Source organism: Dasypus novemcinctus, chromosome 1 (assembly GCF_030445035.2).
Source record: "Dasypus novemcinctus isolate mDasNov1 chromosome 1, mDasNov1.1.hap2, whole genome shotgun sequence".
Lineage (NCBI taxonomy): Eukaryota > Metazoa > Chordata > Mammalia > Cingulata > Dasypodidae > Dasypus > Dasypus novemcinctus.
In genome coordinates this window covers 200628756-200648180 of record NC_080673.1, presented here as the reverse complement: position 1 = coordinate 200648180, position 19425 = coordinate 200628756, and the positions used below count along the sequence as shown (strand labels likewise).

The 19425-nt window shown below is 44.7% G+C and overlaps 1 protein-coding gene across 2 annotated transcripts in view; it reads left to right on the top strand.

Annotated features, from left to right (window-relative positions):
- Positions 1-19425, top strand: part of STX18 (syntaxin 18) — a 133466-nt gene that overhangs the window by 92791 nt on the left and 21250 nt on the right. For both annotated transcript variants that reach the window (XM_058301150.2, XM_058301154.2), the window contains 2 exons: positions 24-90; positions 15007-15122. In XM_058301150.2, the coding sequence (XP_058157133.1) occupies positions 24-90; positions 15007-15122 (183 nt within the window). The remainder of the gene's footprint in view (positions 1-23; positions 91-15006; positions 15123-19425) is intronic.

The window sequence follows — 19425 nt, the reverse complement described above, 5'->3', positions numbered from 1 at the left end:
TCTGATATTTTCCCCTCCAACAGGAGTGTGTAAACTTTACTCAGAGCAAAGAGCCATCCGAGTTAAACGAGTTGTGGATAAGAAAAGATTGTAAGTATTGTCTTCCCTGACATTCCTTAATTAAGAATAAGAATAATAGCAGCTGAAATCTCTATGCTTGAATTTTTTCACAAATAGCTATAGTGGCGCTTATTGAGCATTTAGTACATGCCAGTCCTTAACCTGTGAACTCACAACTACCCATGAGGCAGAGACTGTTCTCCTAATTTTACAGATGTGGAAGCTGAGGCTCAGGGAAGGAGAGAAGGTGGCAGAGGTGGCAGAGCCCAGGCTTTTGGCTCCAAATCCATGCCCTTGTCCATTTTGTTATCTTAATAACCCTACAAGACCATTACGGTTTTAGTCATTTTCCCTTGGTCTCTTTGTTATCTCTGAAAGCATTCCTCTGAGGGAAGAGCTAGAGCACAGCTTCCCTCCTCAGGCCATCTGTGGTGGTCTCCCCGCCCCCCTCCCCACCCCCAGCAGAGCTGGTGGCCTGCAGCAGCCTCCCAGCACCCATTGAGTACAGGGACTGTTACTGGCCCCCCTTGTAGACGAGGGTATCAAAGTTCTGGCAGGTTAAACGAGTTGAAGGCAGCCTGGCCACACAGCTGGGAAGTGGCAGAGCCAGATTTGAGTATTTCCTGTGGCATCCATTTGCTCCCTGTCTGTAGTCCCTTTGGGCTACAAGCCTTTGGAGCACAGGGACTGTCGGCACAGCTCTGATTTGCTTAGCTCGTCAGCCAGACCCTGAGAGTGGATAAATAAACAAGCAAGTGAAAAATGGCTGCTAAATCTAGGTTCCAAGTCCATTTCTAAACTAGCTCTGGTATATTTTAGGATGTTCTTTCAGAAGGTAATGCTGCATAATTGTTTGGGGGCAAAATTTCTTTCACTTTTTTTTTTAAGATTTATTTATTTATTTATTTATTTTTATTTATTTATTCCCCCCTTGCAGCTGGCTTACTGACTGCTCTCTGTGTCCATTCGCCATGTGTTCTTCTGTGTTTGCTTGTCTCCCTTTGTTGCATCATCGTGCTGCCCCAGCTCTCTGTGGGTGTGGGCCATCAGCTCTCTGCAGCACACAGGCCAGCTTGCCTTCACAAGGAGACCCCGGGAACGCAAACCCAGGGCCTCCCCTATGGTAGATGGAAGCCCAGTTGATTGAGCCACAGCCACTTCCCTGGGGCAGAATTTCTTAATTCCTCCTGTGGTGGGGGTCTCCACTACAAGTTCAGTGATTGCTAGGAGGACTCACAGGACTCAGCATATAGTTGTCCTTACGGCAGTGATTTTACTACAGCAAAAGGATACAAAGCAAAGCCAGCCAAGGGAAAGGCATGTGGGACAAAGTCCAGGGGAAACCAGCTTCCAAGGGTCCTCTCCCATGTAGACAACCTGCGTGAAATGTCAGCTACCAGGGAACTCCTTAGAGACTCAATGCGCAGGGCTTTTACTGGGGGCTGGTCCCGTAGGTGCCCTCTGTCTAGCACCTTCAGTGTTCCAGACTTCCAGGAGGAAATGTGCACAGCATAAAGCCCATTGTTTGCACAGTCTAGGCACAGGGAGCCTTGTTTAGCGGTTCTGGGACTGGTAGGAACCCTCCTGAAGACCAAGTTTCCCAGACACCAGCCAAGGTGACCTTGGCAGGCTTGCTTTTCTAAGGTCTGCTCGCTTAACTCTCTTCTGCATACTTGTGGAACAGGTTTTAAATTGTAAATGCAAACAATCGGGAAACAGACTTTGGCCCAGTGGTTAGGGCGTCTGTCTACCATATGGGAGGTCCGCGGTTCAAACCCCGGGCCTCCTTGACCCGTGTGGAGCTGGCCATGCGCAGTGCTGATGCGCGCAAGGAGTGCCATGCCACGCAAGGGTGTCCCCCGCGTGGGGAGCCCCACGCGCAAGGAGTGCGCCCGTGAGGAAAGCCGCCCAGCGTGAAAAGAAAGTGCAGCCTGCCCAGGAATGGCGCCGCCCACACTTCCCGTGCCGCTGATGACAACAGAAGCGGACAAAGAAACAAGACGCAGCAAATAGACACCAAGAACAGACAACCAGGGGAGGGGGGGAAATTAAATAAATAAATAAATCTTTAAAAAAAAAAAAAATTGTAAATGCAAACAATAGAACTATTTGTGAAAGATAGTAAGCAGACCTGTCAAGTTATCTGTCGGCAATAGTTACTATTTATTGTCTTGCATTTGTGTGTATTGAGAGGGTAGGCACAGAGAAGCAGTAAGTAAAGTCACTGCCTTTAAGCTTAAGGAGCTTAAAGTTAGCCTGGGTTGCTACATAAACATGAAAAATTAGCCAACCTCGTCAGTACCTAATTCAATTAGTAAGGCCAACAGGACGTTCAGAGAGGGGAAATGGTACGATCCAGCAGCATGGCAGTGCCCCGGAGCTCAGGCTCTGCAGGCAGACAGCTGTGTTTGAATCCTGGCTCTGCCACTTAAAGTGTGACTTTGGGCAGATTACTTAACTTTTCTGTGCCTTTGCCACCTTACCTATAAAATGGAAAAATGAATAGTACTATCTCCTAGGGTGGTTGTGAGAACTTAATGGGCCAATGCAATTAAAGCAGTTATAGTAAGCAGTTAATAAATGCTAACTAGTATTATTATCTGCTATTAAACACCCTTTGCCAAATGGTATGTAAATTTATTTTACTTAATCATCACAACAACCCTGTCAATAAAAACTGTTATCCCATTTTATAAATGAGGCAATTGGGGCTCATAGAATTTGCCTGGGGTCTCACAGCTGAACTAAGATTTGAACCTTAGGGTAATTGGGGCACGTTTCTCAAACAATGGGATTTATGTTGGATGTTGAAGGAAAAATAGTATCTGGGTAGGTGCATTAGAGAGGCAGAAAGGAGTGCAGGTGTGGGGCGAGTGTGCAGAGTGTTTGAGGTCTAGGGAGAAGACCAGTCTGCCCCTGAAGCAAGGCCTGGATGAGAATCGGACCCTGACCGTGTGGGGGTCACCAGCTAGATGGCAGAGCAGTCCCTGGTGCACACACCCCCCAAAGGAGAGAGAGGCAGGTTTCTGCTTCGTTATCCTAGGAGGACCCTGGTATTTGAGACTTAACAGGGACCTCAAGTGAAGCAGGAAGAGGCTTTTGCTGCTCCCTCCCTCAGTCCAGGGCTCTTAGCAGAGAAATCAACTAAGATGCAAATTAAAATCAGTCAAATGGGAATTGCTCTCATTTAGTCAGTGAAGTGCAGCCTTGTCTTCTGCCAGATAGCTGCCCTGTGCCACTTACTTGGAGAAGAAGTAACTAAGTGGCTTTCACTATGTAGTTCAGCCCTCTGCCTGCTCATTCTTTCCTCACCTGGCCCCGAAGGCATCCGGCCTAGAACACACTTATCATTGTATCACTCCCTTGCTTCCCAGCCTGGCATTCAAGGCCTGCAGTGGGTGGACCTCGGCTTTTATTTCCCCAGGGGCCCGGTGGAACTCAGGCTTGGCCATGGAGGACTTCTTTTTGTTCTAAAGAGGCCCTGGTTTTGGAAGCTGTTGTGCCTTAGCCCCTGCTGATTTCTCTGCGTAGAATGCCCCTGAGGTATACGCATTCCCTCCATTCCCTCCATGCTCGCCCTCTTCACCACCACCCTCCTTTCATCTGGCAAACAAACTCCTATATCTCCTTCCAAGCCCAAAGAAAACGTGTCCTGCTCTGTACAGACTCTTCCAGCACCCACAGGCAGTTGTGAGCAGCTCACTTCTCTAGGCTCCCTGCACATTGTGCACTTGTCATACTATTATGTCACTGCTAGTGGCTTGTTTGTCCCTTGCACAATCTCAGCCCAGTATGCATAGCACAGTGCCCGTCCTGGTCCATGGAACCTCTCATGCAGGGCCGTTCAATGAAGGAATGACAGGCTTCCTGAAGACTGCTCGGCTCTAAGTGGAGTGTGGGGGTTGTTTGCTCATTGTTGAGTTACACTAGTGGGTTCTTTGTTTTTGTGTTATTTTGTTTTGATGGGTGATGGTTATTGTTAAAAATCATTCTTATAGCTGTTTTCCAGCAATGTTTGTTGTTATGATCGTGCTGGTTTTGTCCTTGGGGGAAGAAAGGCATGTTTGTTAGTTAAGGAGCAGTCTGATCATTTATTTAAAATCTTTCCCCAGGATAGGAAAAAAGCTATTCTACACTGCTATTTCTTTTCATAGAATGGTAGATATTACATGAATCCACCATACCAAAGGGCTCTTACTCCACACTGAGTGAAAACCTTTTGCTCATTAAGCCAGAAGTAGTCAGAGCTGACATTGCTACATTTTTCACGCCATGCCTTTGTTTTCTTATAATGATGGTACTGTTGTTGAGTGTAACTGTTTTCACCCATCATCTAGTCACTTCCCTGTCTGAGTTGACAGTGGCACCTACGACGAGTTGCCTTGTGCTCGGCATGCGGGGTATTGATAGCTGTTACTCAGGTCTCAGCTCTGTTTTTTCTCTTGGTACATGGCTTTCATCCTGTGAGTCCTTTGAAGGCAGGGACCACTGAGTCTTTTATCTCTCACTGGTTCCAGTGCCTCGATCAGAGCCTGCTCAATTAATGGCCATGGAATGAACGAAGGGATGAAGGACGTCTCTAACTCCTCGTTCATCAGGTCTACATAGTGCAAGCTGATGCATCGAAAGGTTGTGGGTCAGTCTTGGACACAACACTGGCCCAAGTGGCCATGTCACCCCAAAGGTTTGGTGTGAAATAGGCCCTTTTATCCTCCTGAATGTCTTAAAGCACTAACATTTTGGTTGTGACATAAAGTGAAATAGCCATCAAATGTCTTCCTAGGTAGATAGTCTAATTAAAGCCCGTATGAATTAGAAACATTCCCCCTTCCCAGAAAAAGGCCAGGTTGTATATCATCTGCTTTCTTTTTCTTGGGAAAGGGGTTTAAGGTAGCAATCTGGGAATTAGGATAGTCTCTGATATTGTTTTCCACTAAGTCAGAGGTCTTTCTGAAGGTATAAGCTATGCAGACGCTCAGTGACAAATCCAAATTTGAAATGAAAGGCCTTTCTCTGCTTTTTATCCAGTGGCAGGTCGTCCAGTATCTACCCATAGTGAATCCTGCTTTGAAGCTTATTTTTTGGCCCATCATTTGAACATATTACAGTCACTAGTAAAGTGATGTTCTTAGAAATGGAAACTTTGGGCTCCTTTCTCTATCTCAAGGGAGATTTGAGCAGGAAAAATCCGGTTAGAAACTAAAGGATTATTCTCACATTGGGATGGGGAGATTGGCCAACTTTAGAGCACCTTCTGAGTATATCAGTGTAGCTTGAAGTTAATTACCAGACTATTAACACATTCTGCAGTTAATGATTAAAGATAATGTAATTGAGAATCTCATAAGGTATTCTGAGGAAATCTTGGTGATCTAAATAAAGTAGTGTCACTCTGGAAACTGTTCTGGGTTTGAGAAACATTTGAGAACCAGCACGTGAACAGAGAGTCCTCACCATCTCCGTGTTGCCCTGGGCCTGGTTGTGTCTTTCCAAGAGTGACCGCTGGGACTCAGCAGCCCCCACACCTGCTGACCAAGGAGCCCTTCACTTTCGGAACACTTGGCAAACATGCTTGAGAAAATAGGCCATAAGCCCATGGCTATCTTTGAGATCTTGAGTTATTTTTTACTCACACCCTTAGGTTGGTATAGAGATCTGAATTTTTCTGTGCTCCAGTTTTCTTACTCATTAAAAAAAAAACAACAGTTTTCTCATAATACAGGCTATCACTGTACTTATTTGATACTTGAAGAATGTACTCTTACATTATTTTTTTTGGTCACTTCCTCTCCCCAACTAGATTGTAAGCTTAAGGAGAATAAGGAATTGTGCCTTTTACTTCATTGTATCTGCAACCCCTAGTCCAGTATCCCACATGTAGTAAGAACTCAAATGTTGCCAGTGATTGAGGATAATCATGATGATAATGATGATGAAAATGATGAAAAGCATGAAGAAAATAAAGAAGTGATACAGTTTTAAGTTAAACATCCAGTAATTATTCGGTGACTTTGTCTCATTCACTTCCTAGACCAGGGGACTTAGTCATTGCCTGGAAGAGGGGTCAGCAAACCATGCCCTTTGACTATTTTTATACAGTCCTTAAACTAAGCATGGTTTTTCTATTTTAAAAGGCAAAAAAAGAAAGAAAAATGGGTGGCAGGGAGGAGTGTATGTTCTACAAAGCCTGAAACATTTACTGAGTGGCCATTGACAGGCAAAGCATGCAGACTGGAGTTTCTCAAACTCTCAGGGGTGGGACCAGTTTGTTGTTGTTTGTTCTTTGCAGTCCATCGTGCACTGATCTGTATTCTGCCTGCAAGTGAGTCACAGCTGATACCACATGCTCTTCACCAGAGCAGTTTAATAACACCTGCGCTGGTCTATACCTTGTTTAGTGAGATGAGTCCATTGACTCTGTGCTGATGTCAGACTGCCAAGAAATTGTCTACATTATTGTTACTGTTTGTGCTTAGCTCATAGCTGTGGCACACACTTGGAGTAAGCCTGCCTGTGGTGTCTCCTCCCACATAGTGGATGCCCAGTAAATAACTTTTGAATGAGTGAGTCAGTGAATGAGTGAATGAAATGGCTCAGTTGGCAATTTGACACTTCCTACTCAGCTGGATCCTCAGGACCTGTGCCCTGAGTGGAAAAGCCACTTTTGAAATCATGGTGCTGTGGTATTACATATGAAAAGCATCTTCTTCCTCCCTCAAGTCTTTCTCGATGGCATAAAAGAAATGTGAGAGCTGTGCTTGACTCTGGTTAGCCACTGTTAAGATTCGTATAGGTTTTTATTTGCGGTTAAAAAGCACTTCTCCCACATATATGTCTGGTTTCAAAACAGAAAAATCTGTTTTTCTCTCCCTTTTCTATCTCCTTCAGTTCTTCCTTTAAAATTTTAAATAGAATCCCAAGATTTTTCAAATAAGAGACCTGGGAAGCAGATGTTAGCCGGGTGGAAATTGTGTTGATTGCAGCTATGAGATGCTCAGCCTTCAGTTAGGGAAATCAATTTAAATAAATCATGGGGCATAAACTGATGTTTCTGATGACTTTTAAAAATTGCTTTTTTCACATTGCCTTCAACTAGTTAATTTGTAATTTCCCTGAGGATTTCAGTAGACATTCTGTGTGATAATTAGAATCTGTTTTTATCACTTAAAAAAGTACTCAACTGTCTACAGTCTGCTGCATTGCAGTCTTCTATTCATTTTAAATTGAAAACTGGTATATTAGTATACTTTGGACACAAAGGATGACTGACATCAAAGGGGCCCTTTATTTAAAAGTGAATTAAGCCCTTCTCCTTCCTGGACAATTCCTTTAAAGCCCCAAGTGGGGCAGAGGAAGGTAGGTGTGTGCAGCTGCTAGAGAGCCAAGGTATCCCTGAGCGGGGCAAGTAGGGGTGGCTGAGTGTGGGGTCAGAGCCCCAGTAAGGAGAAGGGTGTGTCAGGGCAGCAGGGTGGGGTGTTGTTTAGATACAGGGGGATTGACTGATCAAAGAAGTGACTAGAAGAGGATAATGGAAGCCAGGTTTCTCACTGTTGGAGAAATGAAGGGGAGAAAACCAGAATGATCCCTATGGCGTTGGATTAGAATGAAAGTACTGTGTGAACTCATGATTTTCAGTTTACATGGATAGAGATAGAAACGAATGTGGTTGCAAATGTGTGTGTATGCAGGGCTATGTGTGTGAATGCTTATGTGCCTTTTCTAGCTCTGTCCACTGAGAGGGCCTAGAGGCAGCCACACTCCAACAGCAGTAAGCATACTTAGCCCCAGATCTTGATTTCTAGAAGCTAATTTCAGCTTAAAGGAACCTGAGCTCCTTGGAGAAATGGCTGATTCCAGGGCTGATTCCAGGGATAGAAAGTATAAAACAAGCCTGAAACATTCTGTTGTTCCAGAAAGTAACATTCTGTTGTTCCAGAAAGTACTGAAGGGCTCAGAGATATGAGGACATATCAGAAGGATACAGAAGCTAGTTTGAAGGAGCTTCTACTGGCCAAATTGGAGACAATCTGAACTTCGGAATGTATGACAGTAACAGATTATAATCCACTGAATAAAATAGGACTCCATGAGTGTCTAGATAGAAATAAATAAATGAATAAATTGAAAGTTCAAAGAAGAATGGAATGTTACCTAGTGTCGATAACAACCCACTCCCTCCCCGGCCCAATACTTAGTAATTACTAAGGAGAAAAGAGTAACTTTACAGCAGGGAAACCTGGAACGACCATGTTCATCAAAGTGAACATCACCGTCAAGGGCTCAAATTGAAGTCACATGCAGGCTGATAGGATGCAACAAGAATGTGCCACCGCTTTGTGATCTTTCTGTTGTCATAACCTGAATCTGGCCATGAGGGAACCCCAACCTCAAATGAGGAATGTGTTAAAAATAACCCTCAGGTTATTTTGTATCAAGGTAATGAACATTAAAGGAAGACTGAACTGTTCCAGATGGAAAGAGACCAAAGAAAAATGATAACCAAGTGCAATGTATGATCCTCAGCTGGATCCTTTTGTTTTAAGGACATTATCGTAAAAACGGTATGGGTCTAAGGATTAGATGGTACTCATGTATCAACATGAATTTCCTGATTTTGATTGTGGTGCAATTATGTAGAAGAATGTTCTTGTTTAGGAAACACTAAAATTTTCGGGTTGAAGGGACATCAGGTTTGCAACTTAATCTCTCATGGTTCAGCAAAAAGTGTTCTTTGTTCCGTACTTCAAACTCTTCTATAAGCTTATGATTGTTTCACAATAAAATAAATAGAAACACAAGATAACCATGTCGCACCTATTAGAATGGCTAAAAATAAAAAAGATAGATGTTGAAGAGGCTGTGGAGCAACTGGAACTCTCATACATTGTTGGTAGAATGTAATAGAATTCTTTATTAGAAAGAGCCAAATAATTCTCCACAGTGAAATGAACATTCTTTGACCCAGAAGTTACATTCCTTGGTCCTCTCTGCCTAGGATATCCTCTCTCCCCTTCTTTGCCTGGCAAAATCTTACTACTCTTTCAAGATCTTGCCTAAATGACACCTATCCTGTGAAGCCTGCAATCATTTCTGCACCCCAAATTATTAGTAGTAAGAATTTACTAAGTATTTACATTTTACATGATGCTCTGTCTCTACTACGTTGTTTCATCTTTGCAATGACTGTGGGTGGTAGGTCTTAACACCCCTTTACAGATAAGCCAACTGAGGCCTAGAGCTTAGCAGTGAATAAGGAGAACTCCTGTCATGGCCAGGCTCTGTGCCAGGTACTTCCTCATGGGTGATCTCATTTAATCTCTGAAAGGACCCTTGGAGAAAGATGTTTTCTCTATTTTGCTGATGAAGAAAACTCAGGATTTAAAAAAAAAAAAAAACCTGTCCTTGGTCACAGCAAGTAAGTGACAGACTAGACCTCAAAACCAATTTTGTCTCCAAACCCCATTTCTAAATGTTTGCCAGCCAAGGGTTTAAGGGCCAGTCTTTAGACTTTGCTGGGATTGGGGACAGCCACAAGAATCTGAGAGGGCACCAGGTCAGTTCTCTTTGGCAGTTCGTGCTCTCCCGCCCCCTCGCCTCCCGCCGCAGCCTGTGGCTACCACTCCACAGCTCTTTCCTCTGCTCATCTGTCGAGACCTCCCCCAACCCGCAGCACCACCTAGAGGTCAGCAACTTGTGGGGCCACATTGGAAGACCCTGCTACGTTCCTCTTTCTGCTACAGCAATGTGCCCCTTCTCTGAATGTTTAAAATCATTTAAATTATGATTGGTTCAGCTGTTTTACTCTGTTCCTCCATTGATCTGCTTTTGTCAGAAAAACTATATATATATTTGCTTGAGGACATCACAAGAAATTTTCTTTTCCAAATCTTTCTTCCTTTCCTCATTCCTAGTAATAATAGTAGCAGTAGCAGCAGTGGTAGTAATAATAGCTAGTTTTTTGGAGCTTTTACTGTGTGCTATAGACTGTGCTAAGCAGTTACACATAAAGCAATAGCTTTACCAAAACAATACTCGTCTAGCCCCATTTTACAGATGAGAAAGCTGAAGCTAAGGAATGTTAAGTCACTTGTTATTTAATAACTGGAAAAGTCTGAAATTCATCTAATTTTAGTTTAAAAATTGGCTGTGTTAGGTTGCTCAATTATTAAATCACAGAACTAGTAAATATCTGAAGTAAAATGTGAAAGACCATGTTAAGTAACAAATAGTAAATTTAATATTCGTATTTATACACTGTCAATAAATCCTATTTATTTAAAAATTAGCTTTCTCTTCAGTTATATTTGCCACTGGCTTCTTTTGCTTGACAGTGTTTCTGAGACTTAGCCATATTGCTGTTTTTATGAGTAATTCTTTGTGCTGAATAGGATTGCATTCCATGAATATACCACAATCGGTTTGTCCATCCTCCTGTTGGCAGGCATTTGGCTCGTTTCCGGTTTGGGGCTGTCGTGGATAAAGGAGCCCTGCGTGTCCCTTCACAGGCCTTTGTGTGGACACAGCTCCTGGGTGAACGCCTCAAAGTGGAAGTCCTCTGTCCTTGGGGAGATGCCATTAAATTTAAAACTGCCAAAGAGGTTTTCAAAGTAGTAGTACCATTTTACACTCCTACCAGAAATGGAAAGCACATCCACATCCTCACCAAGATCTGGCTCTGTCAGTCGTTTTTTGAAGCCATTCTACCAGATGTGTAGCATATCACCTGTGCTTTTGTTTTGCATTTCCCCAGTGACCGATGATGTTGAATACCTTTTTAGGTGCTTAATGGCCATTCCTTTATTTCCTTCTGTGGCATGTCTGTTCTAGTCTTTGGCCCATTTCTTTGTGGTGTTTTCTTCTTATTGTTAATTTATATAGGAGTTCCTTATATATTCTGGATACAAGTCCTTTGTCAGATAGGTGCTGCAAGTAATTTTTCCCATTTTGTAGCTTGTCCATTTGTTTTCTTAATGGTGTCCTTTGATGAGCAGAAGCTTTTCATTTTGAGGAAGTTCAGTTTATCAATTTTTACTTTGTCTACCCCAAAGTCACCAAGGTATTCTTATGTTTTCTTCTGGAAGTTTTATGATTCTGGATTTTATGTTTAAATTAATGATCTATCTCAGATTAATTTTTTCATTAAGTGAGATGAAATTGAAATTCATTTTACTCCATACAAATATCCACTTAACCCAACAATATATGTTAAAAGACTTTCTTTTCTTTGTGTAATTGACCTGGTATCGTCATAAAAAATCCTTCGACATTAAGGGTATATCTGTTTCTGGGCTCTGACTCGGTATCTTTGGTCGGATTGTCCTTGTTCTAGTGCTACTCTGGACGATTGTGGCTTTATAGAAGGTTTGGAAAGCAGCTAGTTCTTTCAATTCCCAATGTTGTTCTTGCTATTTTAGTTCCTGTTTCTTTTTCCATATAAATTTTTTTTTAAAGATTCATTTTTTATTTCTCTCCCCTTGCCCACCGCCCCCCCCACCCCACCCGCACCCCACCCCCAGTTGTCTGCTCTCTCTGTCCATTCGCTGTGTGTTTCATATAAATTTTAGTATCTGTCAATTTCTTCAGAAAACCTGCTGGGACTTCTATAGGGATTATGCTGAATCTCTAAATCAATTTGGGGAGAATGGACATTTTAATATACACATAAATATGGTCTATCCTTCCATTTCTTTCTTTACTCTATTTTTTTATTTTTCTCAGCAAGATCTTGTCATTTGCATTGTAGAGGGTTTTTTTCTTTTCTTTTTTTAAAGATTTATTTTTAATTTATTTATCTTCCCTTCCCCCCCACCCCACCCCCACTTGTCTGCTCTCTTTGTCCATTCGCTGTGTGTTCTTCTGTGACTCCTTCTATCCTTATCAGCAGCCCTGGGAATCTGTGTTTCTTCTTGTTGCATCATCTTGTTGGGTCAGCTCTCCATGTGTGCGGCGCCATTCCTGGGCAGGCTGGACTTTCTTTAGCGCTGGGCAGCTCTCCTTACGGGGCACGCTCCTTGCGTGTGGGGCTCCCCTACGTGGGGGACACCCCTGCATGGCACGGCACTCCTTGCAGCACTGTGCATGGGCCAGCTCCACACGGGTCAAGGAGGCCCGGGGATTGAACCGCAGCCCTCCTGTGTGGTAGGTGGGTGTCCTATCCATTGGGCCAAGTCTTCTTTCCTGTAGAGTTTTTATGCATCCTTTTGTTAGATTTATTCCTGGATTTTTTTTTTTTTGTCAATGGTATTATTAATTTTATTTTCTAATTTCTCATTGCTAGTGTATAAAATCTGCCCAGAAAATATGGTGTATCTTTTCATTTATTTCCATATATATCTTTTGTCTTTCAGGAACTTCCATGGTTTTTCACATAAACGTTTTAGACTTTTCTTATTAAATTTATGCTGAGGTATTTCTTCTTATTGTTTATCTTTTTTGGTTGTTTTGGTTATTGCAAATGGCGTCTTCACTTTCATTATATCTTCTCACTGTAAACTGGACACTTTCCAGTAAACATTGAAGTCATTTTTTGTTATGATAAGCAGTGCAGTGATGAGTATCCTTGTAATTATATCTGGGTGCATATTTATGATTCTTAGAAGAGCAGATTGTAGTTTCCAAAGATGGCGTTACCATGGGAAACAGACTTGGCCCAGTGGTTAGGGCGTCCGTCTACCACATGGGAGGTCCGCAGTTCAAACCCCGGGCCTCCTTGACCCGTGTGGAGCTGGCCCATGCGCAGTGCTGATGCACGCAAGGAGTGCCGCACCACGCAGGGGTGTCCCCCGCGTAGGGGAGCCCCACGCGCAAGGAGTGCACCCGTAAGGAGAGCCGCCCAGCGCAAAAGAGAGTGCAGCCTGCCGAGGAATGGCGCCGCCCACACTTCCCGTGCTGCTGACCACAACAGAAGCGAACAAAGAAACAAGACGCAGCAAAAAAGACACAGAGAACAGACTACCGGGGGAGGGGAGGGGAATTAAATAAATAAATCTTAAAAAAAAAAATTAAAAAAAAAAAATAAAGATGGCGTTACCAAACTGAATCCCATCTTACATCCTCTTCTCAAAATGTGATGCTGTGACTACTCCATTGAAGAGGGAGAGGTGGGGTCTTTGTTCCCTATCCTTGAACCTGGGCAGATGATTACAACTGCTGTGGACTTTCGAATATGCAGAAGTGACAGTGTGTGACTTTTGAGGCTATGTCATAAAAGGCATTGAAGCCTCTGCCTTGGTCTCAGAAATGCTCACTCCCAGGAAGCCAGCCACCCTGCTGGTAGCACTCTGGTCGTACCACAAAGGGGAAACGAGGCTCTCAGCTGACATCTAACTGCACCCTCACGAGAAACCCTGAGCCCCAACTGCCGCCCAGTGCTCCCAGATCGTAGATAGCAAAGGAGTGTTACTCAGCCATGGTAACATTTAGATGTTAGCATTGCTTTTGAACATTCTCTTACTAGTTCTGTAGAAGAGCATTTCCTAAACAGCCATTCTCAGAACACTCATCTTTTTTCCTTGAGAAAGGCCTTGGTAGTCAGGTTGTTTGGAAAACACTTCATAGTACATCCTTTTTGGAAATTCACAATGCATTTTAGCATATTAAGGACTTGAGAAGTCATCTAGTAAAGAACCTCTCTGTGACACAACTTTCCACAACTCCTGTGAGCACAGGAGTCCATCCTCAGGGAGCATGATGGGTAAGCTCTGCTCCACGTGGCGCACTCTACAGGGGTTGCCTGAGATCATAGCCCAGCTCTGCTATTTACCAACCGTGTGACCTAGGCAAGTTTCCTCACTCCATATGCCTCCATTTTCTCCCCTGTGAAAGGTTATTAATAGTAGTAGTAGTACTAGTATCTTTGCAGGATGTTATGAAATCAAGTTAATTCATATAAAGTGCTTTTTAAAAGGCCTGATTCATAATAAGCCCTCAGTAATTGTTATCTGCCATTGATAACATTATCCCTACATGTGTTTATATTGTTCCTTTTATTTATTGCCTCTCTGTCTAGCAATATGGTATTTATTATACGTCTTTCTAGCACTCTGCTGATAATTTTCTTAGGGTTCTATACATTCTACTAAAGCTATTACAAGGCCCATGGTTTCATAACCAAATTTATTAGCCACTTTCTGATAACTACAAAGCAGTCATTTACTCAACATAGATTTAGTAAACACTAGGCCAGGCACTCACCTAGGGCTGAGCAGCAAACATGGCCTAAGACGGTGAGGAGCCTGCTCCCATAGGACATGCACAGCACTGGGGCCAGACAGACAAAGAACAAAGCATTAACCAGGTGGCTATAGGCAGTGACAGCCACTGCAGAGTACACAGACCAAGAGGACACCATGGGATGGAGCAACAAGGAGGACCTTTTTGAGAGAGGAAGGTCAGAAAAGGCCTCTCAGAGTAGGTAAGATCAAGTCGAGACCTGCAGGGGGAAAGAATACAGCCGTGGAAAGAGCCCTATGGGAAAGAGGCGATGGCTGGAGCCTTTGATTCCTGAAACCGTCGATCTCATCAGTGTGATGGTCTTGTGCTTTTATAGTTAAATTATTTAAAAATACTACATATACATTATGTCCATATGTGTGTGTTCAGCAGTACTTTTGCATTAGTATAATAATGACAAGCCCCTGGGTCTCTTGAGCTTGGAGCATTCAGCCGTCCTTGCCCACATGTTCCCTGCACTCTCCACCCGCGTGGGAGGCACCATGCTGGGAATGCAGGGGGGAGGGTGTGCACAGTCCAAGCCCTGGAGCAGCCACACCTGTACCTTGTCCTGCGGCTCCTCTGACGTGGGAGGCATGTCCAGGTCCAGAAACCTTGCTCTCCGGTTGAGGGACACAGACTAATAGAAGGAGCCACAAACCACTGCCTTCTGCTGTCAAACAGGAATCCTGTTATTTAAGTAAATATTATTATGGCTGAATTTTTATTTTTTAGATCCAAGCTGGAGCCTGAAACAAATACAAAGACAAGAGAAGCAATGTCTTCTGAGAAAGTTTCAGACAATCCTTCAAAAGACTCTGAAGAAAAGCTTGTCTCTGAAGAATGTTCAGGTATGAATTCAAAATAACAATCCTGCCTTGCATTTCCTCCTCGTCACGTGTCTGCTGCAGTACAAAGCAGAAGAAGGCGCGTCGGCCCAGACAGCTTGTGGCGCCTGCATGTGCACACAGCACAGCCTTCTTCCTGGGGCTCTGCTGCTGAGGCGGGTTGGAGGATGCTCCCTGTCACCCGGGAATTGAGAGCCCAGGAGAGGAGGTCTGACGCAGCTGTGCATTAGAGGGATGGGGACTGCAGACTTGGAGTCAGGAAGGAGTTCTGGAAGACTCTGCCAAAGAGTTTTGCCTGTCAGTCTCAGGAAAGTTGAGGTGCCCGCATCTCCACCCACAGCTGTGCAGTGCACTGTCGCAGGAGTTTCAGGGGTGCTTTCAGCTTTCCTCTGTGTAAAGAGAACCAGCCTGACTTGGGTGGTTCTGGTGATTTCAGGAACCTTCTGCCACTCCTTGTGCTAATAGGATGAAATGCAAGTTGGGGGTTTATATGCTTCCTGGCATCATGTATTATGACTGCCCCTGACTTAGAACTGTTCTGGCACAGTGCATGCTGAATAGTCTACAGGTGAATATACATAATGCTAGCAGAACATCCCCAGCCTGTTTCTAGGTGGAGTGGCCATCCTGGATAAGGAAGGAGCGTTTAGTTTCATGTGTCTCAGAGGTGTAGCTGGGGTGGAATTTAGCTTTCCATGAATCACGGGACATGGCCCATGGAAACCAGGAGAGAGCAAGAGTCTCTTCCATCATCATCTGTGTCACGACATCAGCCTCAGGCAGGGCATGTCTCCCAGATGTTAGTACTGCCCTGAGTACTTTATAGACAAGTAACATTTCCAAGTTTCACAGCTTAGAAACAGTGGACCCAGGGTTTAGGTGTGAGTCTGTCTGGCCCTAAGTCCCAGGTTACACGTGCTGCCTCTCCATCTAATTTCATCCTGAAATTCGACAAGTGAGGGAATCCAGTATGCATTACGGCTTTATAAGCCTGAAGGATGCCAGAGGACCCCTCAGTAGTTGAAAGTGACCTCCGTAGGAAGTGGCAAGGAGATGAATGTTCATGGAGCTCCTTCGTTGTGCTGACATGTGCTGGGGGTTATAGCAGATTCGATTCTTGTTGGGGCTTTTGTGTTTTTTTAAGAGCAGTTGTAGGTTTACCAAAAAGAAAGCTTTCAGAAAGTACTGAGTTCCCGAGAACCAACACCTCCCATCCCCCACCCATCCCACAGTTTTCCGTATTGTTAACATTTTGCATTAGCATGGTATGTTTGATACAATTGATGAGCCAATGTTATTGTATTATTAACTATAGTTCCATTGTTTACAGTAACTGTTGGGTTTTCTGAGGTGTGTTATTGTCACCATTTTAATAAATGAAGAAACAGAGGTTTGAGGAGATGGCATAACTTGGTCAAAGTCAAGCACCACTTAAGTGGCAGCTCCGGGACCCCCCATGCACGGCTTTCTCTGACAGTGCCTCACTTAACCTGGAAGGTGACGGTTCTTACTTGTTCTTGGCCTCTCTACGCCAGGGTTCAGAGTGGGCCTTTTAATCTCTAGGCTCTGAGGAAAGGTCCTCTTTCTCCTTTCCATGGCAAAGTCCTTCTCCTGTGCACTGGAACTTTCCTCCTTCTCACCCATTTCTAGTTGCTCATCAGAGCCTGTCATTACTAAGGGTAACCAGGTACCACTGACAGAATTAGAATATCAAAACTATCTCCTGGGAGCAGAGATAGCTCAAGTGGTTGGGCGCCTGCTTCCCATATATGAGGTCCAGGATTTGTTCTGGTACCTCCTAAAAAAATAAACAAACGAAAAACCTCTCTCACTGGGGAGCAGGTGAATCTCAGTGGTTGAGTGCCTATTTCACATGTACAAGGTCCTGGGTTCAATCTCCAGTATTTTCTAAAATATATGTGTGTGTGTGTGTGTGTGTGTGTGTGTCCTTTCTGCCCATAACATTTGATATTTTTATGTTATTGTAATGGTCCTATACTATTTTTTTCTTAAATAGGAAAGCTTTAGGACATGAGCTATGCAGTGACCAGTGGCAATCTTAGGTCCTCTCATCCTCTCACTGACTGTGTGCATATTGCTTCCTCACTCTTCAAATCATACACAGACCTTCCAAGCCAGCCTAGAGCTTAAGTGAGATATTTGGGTTTTTCCTAATGAATTTCTTTGTCCCTGCTTACTTTTCTACTTAAAAGTTTGTGAAGATGCTCAGTTAGGGCTCAACTGCCCTATCAAGGGAATCAGTGAGCACCAAGATGCCGAAGCCCAAAATCAGTTCCCAGCCTTTGCCCCAGCCCAGTGTTCCTTCACCCTCACAGCCTTCCTCCCCTGCCTCTCGGAATGCCACACTCTTGTGCCTGCCTTCCCTCCAGTCCTCTTTACCAGTTGCTCCACATTTCCTCACTGTTGATGTCGGCACACCCCATTCTCCATCCTTCGTCCTGTCCTTTCTCGCCCTAACTGCTCAGTGCTCCCTGCCCGTCTTGGGGTCGTTCCTGACTAGAGCCCTCCCACTGACCTCTAGAGTCATAAATTCACCTCCCTTTTCAGCGGTCCTGCCAGGCATCCCAGATTGACCACCCCACCCTGGTTCCTGCGTCAGCCACTCCCAGCCTGCTCCTCCCACAGCCCTCCACGGCTCAGCCAAGGGCACCTCCATTCTTCCAGTTGCCAAAACCTGCAGCCTTCCCTACTGCTCTCTTTTCAGGCCCCACAGCCAGGAAGCAAATTCTGCAGCTCCACTTTCAGCATCCTACCACTTCTCCAAGCTCCACAGTTGCCCCCACTGGCCACTCCACCGTGACCTGGTCTCTGGCTCCCCTGTAGCCTCCTGACTGGCCTCTCATTCACTGTTCTTGGCTTCCCTCTCCATCCATTCTCAGCAGAGCAGCCAGAGGGATCCTGCTAAAGGGCAAGTCAGGGTGACGCTGCTCCATGCTCCTCTTCCCAGCTCACCTGGAGTCCAAGGTAGAACCCTTCCCGGGGTCCGAAAGGCCCTCCAGGATCCGGTGCCCTGGTGCCCTCCTAGCCTGCTGTCCCCTGCTCTCCCCTGGCTTCTGGCCTCCTGTCTGTCCCCTCCCCCCCCTCACTGCTCTTGATCTTTCTCCCCCACTTCTCCTTGGCCAGCCACAGTATATTTTCAACCCCACTCCTCTTCATGCTTCCTCTCTCTCTTCCCTGCTTAATTTTTCTCCTGAGCATTTATCACTAACTTTCTAAATGTTCTGTTCATTTATGCTCTTTATTAGTGGTCTTCCCTGCCAAAGGGTGAGCTCCAGGAGGGCAAAGATCTATTTTGTGCACTGCTATAGTGCTATGACCTGAAACAATGCCTGGCACTTAGGAGGTACCCAGTGCATATTTATTGGAAAAACGAACGAATGAATGAAAGAAGACTGTTGGGAGTACTGGTTACATTTCATTGCTGTGGAACTGTTTGCTAATATAAAAGGAACCCAGTGCCTCTGGGTGGTAGAAAATAAATGGTCTGAGGGAAAGAGTGCTGTTCTCCGCGATGTTTCTGTCTTAAAGTCAGCTCCTGCCTGCCTTGCAGTGACAACCAGCCACTGCAAGACCAGTCCACCGACCCTGGTCCTGGCCTAACGGGGCTCGTAGCTGCTGGCCAGCCATGGGAGGCCAATGGCGGAATACAGACCACTTCCTTGGAGGCAGACTGGATCCCAGCTCTAGCACTCCCCAGCACTTCCAGGCACCAGTCTCCCCATCTTTAAAATGGATGATCATACCCATCTTTCAGGGATGTGGGGAGAAGCGATACTCCTTAGTGCCTGCTGCTACTTCTTGCATCGTGGGGTATCCCATCTTTGCCATGGTTCAGAATTCTGAGGCATCCTATGGCCAGTCGCCCTCCCCACACCGCCCCTGCCCCCGGCCTTCCCTGTGCCTCACTGGTCCTGACACCAGCAGGCCATTCCTCCTTCATGGTCTTTATGCCGTCATCTCCTGTGCAGTTCCAAAGGGTAATAAAATCTGAATCGTTGCTTATTAAAAAGATACAGAATATACTGTATGTAAAAACTCCTGCTTATTGAAGCAGATTTTTTATACTTGGTTTTATTTGTTTTTGCCCAAAGAAAGCTGTTTTCATTGGCATGTCCCACCCTTATCTATTTCCAGCTCGTCAAGATAAGTCACCCATTCGGTCCAAGTTTAAGGGAAGAGAAGATGTGCCTGCAGTGTGCTGTCCTGTGGGCTCTGGCATCAGGTGTCCCTTGCTGTGTCCCTGGTGTAACGTGGCAGACGTCTCTTGGTGTTATGTGAGCCTAGT